Source organism: Otolemur garnettii, unplaced genomic scaffold (genome assembly GCF_000181295.1).
Source record: "Otolemur garnettii isolate 467f Iridium unplaced genomic scaffold, OtoGar3 scaffold00051, whole genome shotgun sequence".
Lineage (NCBI taxonomy): Eukaryota > Metazoa > Chordata > Mammalia > Primates > Galagidae > Otolemur > Otolemur garnettii.
Genome location: NW_003852446.1, coordinates 11,197,147 through 11,205,498, shown reverse-complemented (window position 1 = coordinate 11,205,498; position 8,352 = coordinate 11,197,147). Strand labels below are relative to the sequence as shown.

Genomic DNA, 8,352 nt, shown 5'->3' with positions numbered 1-8,352 from the left:
CATAAAAAAATTCATTCTGGAGAGAAACCTTATAAATACGAACTGTGTGGCAAACCTTTTAACTCATATTCAAACCTCACTGTACATAAAATAATACAGGAGAGAAATCCTCGAAATATGAAGAATGTTGTAGTACCTTTACCTGGTGTTGATAACTTGCTAGGCATAAAAGAATTCACGCTGATGAGAAATCTCACAACTGTGAACAGTGTGGCAATTCCCCTAACTGAAACTCAAATCTTATTACACATAACAAAATTCATACTGGAGAGAAATCTTTCAGATGTGAATAATGTGGTCTTCAGCCCTTAAACATAAGAGAAATCATCCCAGAGAAATAATGTAACAATATGAAGATGTGGCAAAGCCTAATGCCAGTAGTCAAGTAGTCAAGTTCAATGCCAGTAGTCAAGTTTTCTGTGCACAATAGAATTCATGTTGAAGAGAAACTCTACAAATGTGAAGAACCTGGCGACTGTTTAACTTGTGCTCTAACCATTGTATAAATGAAAACTTTATAACAGAGAAATCCCTGACAAATGTGAAGAAAGTTTGAATCCTATAACCAGAACTCACACATTTCAGTACATAGCAGAATACATGGAGAAATTGTATATATGTGAAGAATGTTTCTCATGCTTTTCTCATCACAATTCATATGAAAGAAATACTCTACAAATGTCAATCATGTCTCAAAGCCTTAAAGTTGTGTTTGTCCTGTTAGGTAGGGCTGAAGAGAGACAGGGTCAGATAATACTAGGAGATCCTTTGTCCATCTTAAAAGGAACAAAATGACCAGAGGGGGCTTCCACAAAAGATAAGCTGACACTTCAAGAAGGTTTCCAAAAAGTGAACTGATGTTTGTTCTACAAAAACGAGTCTCAGGAGTAGAGAGGCCACAATGTGGAGATATGGTCAAGGCCACAAAAAAGGATGTTTGGATCATGCGTTCAAGTAATGTGACTATAAGTTCAAGTGACCTATTTTCATTAACATAGTACAATTTGCACCAGTTCTATCATGGTACACAAATACAGTGATAACTTCTGGAAATTGCCTTATAGGGATAGAAAATGGGAAGACTCTCCTTTCTGGAAGTTTTCCCTTCTTCCAGGAAAAATCATGAATATTTACCCCCACACCACTTAACATAGAATTGGAAAATCTATGTGAAAGGAAAGCATCTTACTAAACCTAGAGTCTTCTCCACTTTAAAAAAAAAAAAAAAAAAAAAAAAAAAATTTAAAGCATATAAATTGGATTTAGGGTGCTAGCAAGGGTTACATATTACAGACTGACATAAACTTAGATGAATGGTATCTGGTTTGGATACTAAAGAATGTATTAGGTTCTGAACCTGGGATCCATACGTTTAAATCTAATTCTTCCTTCAGTTTAATCATCTATAAAATGGGAGTACCTGTATCATTGTTATAGTATCAGAAAGAATTGAAATAAAATATAAAAGTACTTAATGCGTACAATGTACATTATTCGGGTGATAGATAACCTTAAAGCCCTGACTTGAACACTGTATAATTTATGTAAATATTAATTATATAAATTAATTTAAAAAGTGAGGGGTGGAGAGTAAGTGTGCAAAAATGTGAAGACTCCAATTTTATCATGACATTTTTATTCCCATCTCCTAATCAAGGTATATTAGTTGACCCATATTTGGCACAGATATTTGTTGAAGTATTTATTTAAAGTACTTAAAGTTTCTGGAAAACATATTATATATAAACTTCAAGACTATTAATACTGTTTTGTCATAAAATACCTATTTTTTTCAAGAAAATTATCTCACAAGGGTTTCTGTTGTATCTTCAACGCAAGTGACTTTTTCACCAAGTACATTGGTTTCAACTTGCAGGGAACTTTGTACCTAATCAAGTATTATCATAGCACATGTACTCTAGTCCTAACCCAAGCAATAAATAGCCGACACGAAGAGACTCAATATACATGCACCATGTGCTATACGGATGATTTGTGATGACAAAAAAGTGTGGTTTTCATCTTGGTTTTCACCAAGCTTTTCCTGGGCTTTTTGCTGAAAGATGGGAAAAGTCTGCCATCACTCCTTTCTATCTAGACATCTGACTTTGTGACAGAGTGACATGATTACATGCTGCCTAGTACATTTGTTGAGCAGGAAGCTACCAAGGCAAGTTTGGGAATGGAAGAGAATGAAAGAAATGAATTAGTTCATATGTTTGATATTTGTTTTTTCTGTTAACCTAAATGATTACATTTATTTTTAACAAGACGCTGCTTAGATATGCGTCGTTTACGTGGTCATATTAACCCCCAATAAACTGAAGTCTCTCTCGTTTTTCCTAATGCCAAGCCAGCTGGCTCTGAACATAAGGCAGGCCCGATGCCAAATCCTGGAGTACCTGGCACCTACAGTTATAATGACCTGCCTGTGGCCGCAGGTCATCTACATCTACCAGGCAGGAGTGACAATTTGATTTTTATATCTCTTGTCATTACAGGGAAGCAGGCAAACAGTATTCACGGCATCATCCATTTCCTGTCACTGGGAGAGGGAGTGGGTGACCTTTTTTTTTCATTATATCAGTTTACTTGCCAATGGAAACAGGTTTTCCTGAAGTAGCTAATAACCTCAAGGCACCTGGATGGGACAAATTCCTCCAAAACAAGGATATAATTTCTTCTCAAGCTGTTGAATTAGTGTTGCATAGGCCAGAAGGAGCTAGGAATACAAGCCAACTGAGAAAGAAGACCCCCAAGTACAAAAGATCATTTTACAAAATGGTTTAGGTCTATTTGGTACGCAGAACAGTATTATTTTACTTGTTTGTACATATCTCTAATACGTCCGTATATATATTCACCAGTTTTCCCTATGAAATAGATTAAAAGAGAATACCCACCCCAACAAAATGCTGTTAACAGTCCAGAGTATGGAAGAAATGAACAGCAAAATGCAGTCATCCATCAATGACAACCACCACTGTGCTACTTTTAGCATCTTAGGAAGCCAGCAGCTAGAACGGCAGTCCCACTCAGAACTCCCACATCTATACCCAGCTCCCACCTACACAGCAAAACTGGGAAGCTTTTTCTTCCTTGCTGATCATTTTCATTTTTGAAGCCTTTTTCAAGAACATAAAGCAAGTTAAATGAGTAGCATTCTCATTAATGTCCTTGATCTCCCATAACTCCAAACACAAATACTGAATACATCAGTTACCAAAGAAATATTTTTTTATTTAAGATATCCTGCTCTTCCTTGAAAATGGAAACATTCTTTCAAATGAAACACAGGTCTAACTGGTAAGGAGTAAAATACATAAGCTATACACACACACACACATACACACACATTTGATGTTTCCTTAGGGGAATATATTTCAATTTATTTCTCCATTAAGAAACAAATATCATGTGGCGGGCGCCTGTGGTCCCAGCTACTTGGGAGGCTGAGGCAGGAGACTCGCTTGAGCCCAGGAGTTGGAGGTTGCTGTGAGCTGTAATGCCACGGCACTCTACCCAGGGGGACAGCTTGAGGCTCTGTCTCAAAAAAAAAAAAAAAAAAAGAAACAAATATCAAAGCAAAAATGGTAAGTATTTTCTTCCTTTCAACAGCTATTTAATTAATTGCAACTTTCAGGAATAGGAAACTTTTCTAATGTTGTAACAGCATCTCCATAATTATTCTACTTCCTCCAAATATAATTGATCCTGAAGCAAGTTCATGGTTAAAAGTGCATCAGTCTCAGCCTAAGAAAGTCATTCTATAATACGTTTAACACATAAGAAAAAGTCTGGTATTAAGGAAGGCAAACGTCTAGTCCCTCCATTTGCACTGATAAGGTGTATGCGGTTTGTGTTTCTGTTTCTCTATGTGTTCATTCTGTTTTATGTTGTATAACTTAGCTCCCTGGAGATAACTTTAACAGACACAACTCAGGCCCTGCAGAGTGACTCAATACCTTGGGAATAGGCATCAGGCCAGGCTGACAGATGGATATCAGTTTGACGTGAAGTATTCTAAGCTATGCATTATGTTAGCGCATCATCAGCCAAATTCTCCTTTGAACCACTCAAAGGCAAGCATGAATACTTGCATGCTTTTATGTATGAAGAGATTTTCCAATTAGGCTATTTTAGCGTTATCTTAAATAGATGACTTAAAAGTAAATTTAGTTGTCCGTGCATGTTGATTTACTTGTTTGTTAGATTTTAAACTTAGGCACTTAACAATACACAATAGGAAATGATTTTTATGTTCCTAAAATTCATCAAAAGCCTTAGAAAGTGCATCCAAAAAGGCTTCTGTCCTCCTGCACAAGCCTCTAGCCAAAGCAGGAAAATGATCACAGAAGATCGTTTCTCCTAAATGCTGAAGCTTGCTAAGGAATTGGTAAATGTATTTTTACCCCATCTCATACTTGATTGAATCCATTCTCCAAACTAAATGAAGATGAAATATCACCTTCTTTGATTATCACTAAATAGTTCACAAATTAACACTAAACTGCAAATGAGGGGATAATGTGGCTTTTTGAGAAGAACAGATGCTTTCTGTTCTAAAGTGGATGTGATAACGGGGTAGAGTAGTTAATGTACAATGCATGCCATCTGCTGACTACTGCAGTGTATTTACAAGGGTAAATACTTCCAATAACTGGGTTTGGCAAATGACTATCTGACTTAATACAACTACGCTTGAGCCACAAATTGGCTCCTATAGATTTTATTTTTTTAACTTTATATAGCCATGATTTAAAATTAAAAGATAACTGCTCTGAGGTCCGATACCTTGATAAGTTTTAAATGCCTCTCGGAAAGACACTAAATAAAGAGCAAATAAATCCAAATGCTTCTGCCTTCCTCCCCGTGAACTGAAGAAATAAAATATATTTCTTAAAACCTGATGGATGCTTTGTGCTACTTTTACAAATCAGTTTGAATTAGATGTAAAAACTATAATTGAAGAAACGTGATTTGTTGTGCTTTTGGTTAGTCACAGCAAGTAACACAGATGCTTTTTAAATAGTGTCTACAATTAATATTCAGTAGAAACAGTTCAAAGAAATTATAAAATTACCTGTCTATTAATTTAATAGTCAAATCAGCACAACTGTAATGTGCTAATATGGAAAACCATTTAGCTGTGCAAAGCTCATTCCCAGGTAGTAATTTCCCGGATATAATAATTTCTATAATTAAAGATAAATAGAATAACAGGATATTAATTTTATTTTTTCTAACCTAAAATTTTACGTATAATGATAGCCTTCTGATTTACTGCCACAGATAATTCACATTTGGATTTTCCAAGGTCAAGTAGCATTTTTAATGTCACAGAAACTTTATCAGCAACTTCATTTGTCCATAGAATCTATGTGCCTAGATTCTTATATCACCACCTCAGTGTAGGTATTTTTCTTTTTTTGCAGTTTTTGGCCAGGGCTGGGTTTGAACCTGCCACCTCCGGCATATGGGGCCGGCGCTCTACTCCTTTGAGCCACAGATGCCGTCCAGTGTCGCTATTTTTTTCACTGACTACGTAAATTCCCTTTTTAAGGCTCAGGAGGACAGAAAGTATGCATGTAGTAGACAGAAACTGAAAGTAATTTCAGGCTTGAAATAAGAAAATCTCATTTTGTGAACAAACACCTTTTCACCTGAGGGAACGTCTTAGTTTTCATGATGTGTGGATAAAATAGTTAAAAGTCAAGAGAAGTCTCAGTCCTACTGGCTTGAGGAGTCAGAATACAAAGCTTTTGGCTGGTTGAGTGGCTGGAACTTATGGAGAGACTTCCCAGAAAAGAGAATCAAAGAGAGAGGAACCCCCAAATCTGCATGTAAACCCCATTAAAATAGTTAGCTGATCACCAAACTACATATGCAGGAAAGACTCCAGGAGCATCAAAAGAAAGTCTAAAATCATTGACCAGAGATTCCAGCTGCTGCATATTTCGGGAAGGAGAGTTTGAGTCTGGCCAAAGTAACTCACCGCTTGCGACAACAAAATCAACACTACTCAGAGGAAGAAGACAGAAGATAAAATCTTTACGACATAAGCTCCACATGTCTACTAAATAATTAAAAATTATTAGACATGAAACAGCTATGTGAGATCCATGCTTAAGAACCAAAATCAAGGTTGAGATGACCCAGATGATGAAATTAGGAAGCCCCGGTTGTACATCAGCTATTCGGAAGTGTGGTCAATGACTAAAAGGAAAGCTATGCTCATAAGGAGTATACTGACAGGAAACATCAGAAGAGAAATGCAAGTTCCTTTTTAAAGGACCAAATAGAAAGTCTAAAAATATAAAGTCCAATATCTGAAAGGAAAATATGAGTAGATTGGCTTCATAGACTATTGGAGGGGACAGAAAGTTTTCAGCGAACTTGAAGATAGATCAATAGTTACTATCTAATCAGGAAAACAGGAAGAAAACTTACTACAAAACAAAATAGAGGCTAGGAACTTGTGAGACAGTATGAAGTGATCTAAGAGATTTTTAATTGGATGCTTAGAGACTAGAAGAATACAGTGAGAGAGTAAAATTGAAGAAAATCTGATGAAAAAGGGCCAAATTTAGTCAAAAATCTGACTTCGGCTTTTACCTTAACAAACACAAGTAATGTAACTTAATCATTATGTACCGTCATATTAACCCCCCCAAAAGTCAGCACAGGCTCAAAGGCTCAGAAAATCCAAAGCAGGATAATGCAAATAATAATAATAATAATAATGAAAAGAAAAATTAAAAAATGTCTAGACACATCACAGTCAAACTTCTGAAAGCCAAACATAGACAATTTTAAAGCAGACAGAAATTTTAAAAAGCCAACATGTTATATACAAGAGAACAATTAATATGAGTGATGACTAAGTTCCTATCAAAGGAAACCAGATGTTATATTTAAATTCCTACAAGAAAAAAAAAATCTTTTATCTCAGAATGCTACATCCACTGAAAATATCCTTCAAAAAGGAAGCTGAAATAAAGATGTTTTCAAAAAGCAAGACCTGTATTGGAAAAAAAGTGCTTCGAGTATTTCTTCAACACAAATAAAAATTATATCATAAAAGCCAGATATTAAGAATGAAATGAAGAGCACCACAGAAGATCTAGGCAGATATAAAGGACCACATTTTATTTATTGCCTTAAATTTCTTTAATAGATCCATGACTATTTAAAACAAAAATGTAAAAAGTAATTGTGAGAAAATAAACCCTGTTAAAGGTTGCATAGCAACATCATAGTAAAATACAAGAAAATAAAAACAAAAATAAGAGAAGGCAAAAATAGAGTTATAAAGGCTTTACTTTTTATGAAATAGTAAAATATTTGAATTTTTACTCTGAAACTTCAAGATGTATATTGTAATCTCAAGGTTGACTACTAAAATAGCACAGAGGTATAACTAAGCATTAATACAGGAGGAAAATGGAATCCTGAAAACACAAGAATTCACCCTAGGGAGGAAAGGATGGAAGGACAGGAACAAAAACATATATGAAAAAGATATACTATAAAAACATTGATCTTAAGAAACCTGGTACAGCTATAGTACTAGACGACAAGGTGGATTTGGAGAAAAAGCACAGTTTGCTAAAGTTAAAAATGAATATTTCATAATGATAAAATCATTAATAAATGATGATAATCCCAGATATGTATGTACCTAGTAGCAGAGGTTCAAAATCCATGAAGCAAAAAGTGTCCAAAGTAAAAGTCAAACAATCCATAGTCATTCTTGAAGATTTTAACACCCATTGCTTTGTTTAGTAAGTGATGGAACAAGTACACCAAAAGAACTGAAAAAAATACACGGAATATTTGTAAAAATATTTGAAATAAACAAAATTACTAACTTGACTTAATTGAAATACATGAAGCACTTACTCACGGATAGTATAATTTATCTTCATTCAAGAGCACGTGAAACAGAAATTGACCAAGATAAATCAAATTTTCTAAGAACTTAATTCCTAGTGAGTATATGCCCTGACTACAATGGAATGAAACCAGAAATTAATAAAATAACATGTCTAGAAAAGGCTCAAGTATATGGAAGTTATCAATTTACTTCTAGATACCAACGGGTCAAAGAGTTCAACAGTATTTTTCTTCTGAAAATTTCAAATTAAAAACATAACTGTCATATAATGTAGCAAATACTAGCATAACTAAAAATAAAGTGTAATGTTTTTAAACAAAAAATCTTGATAACATCAAATGTTTGAGAATATGCGAATCTACTGGAACTCTCATATATTTTTGGTTAACAAGTAAAATGGTACAACCTCAATGCCAAATACTTTAGCGGTTTCTTATAAAGTTAAGCATACACCT

At 34.7% G+C, this 8,352-nt stretch overlaps 1 protein-coding gene across 1 annotated transcript in view; it reads left to right on the top strand.

Moving 5' to 3' along the window:
• Window positions 1-795, top strand: part of LOC111725990 (zinc finger protein 98-like) — a 2,909-nt gene extending 2,114 nt beyond the window's left edge. The window contains exon 2 of the mRNA XM_023514352.1: window positions 725-795. Coding sequence (XP_023370120.1) covers window positions 725-795 — 71 coding nt within the window. The remainder of the gene's footprint in view (window positions 1-724) is intronic.
• Window positions 796-8,352: the final 7,557 nt, after the last annotated feature.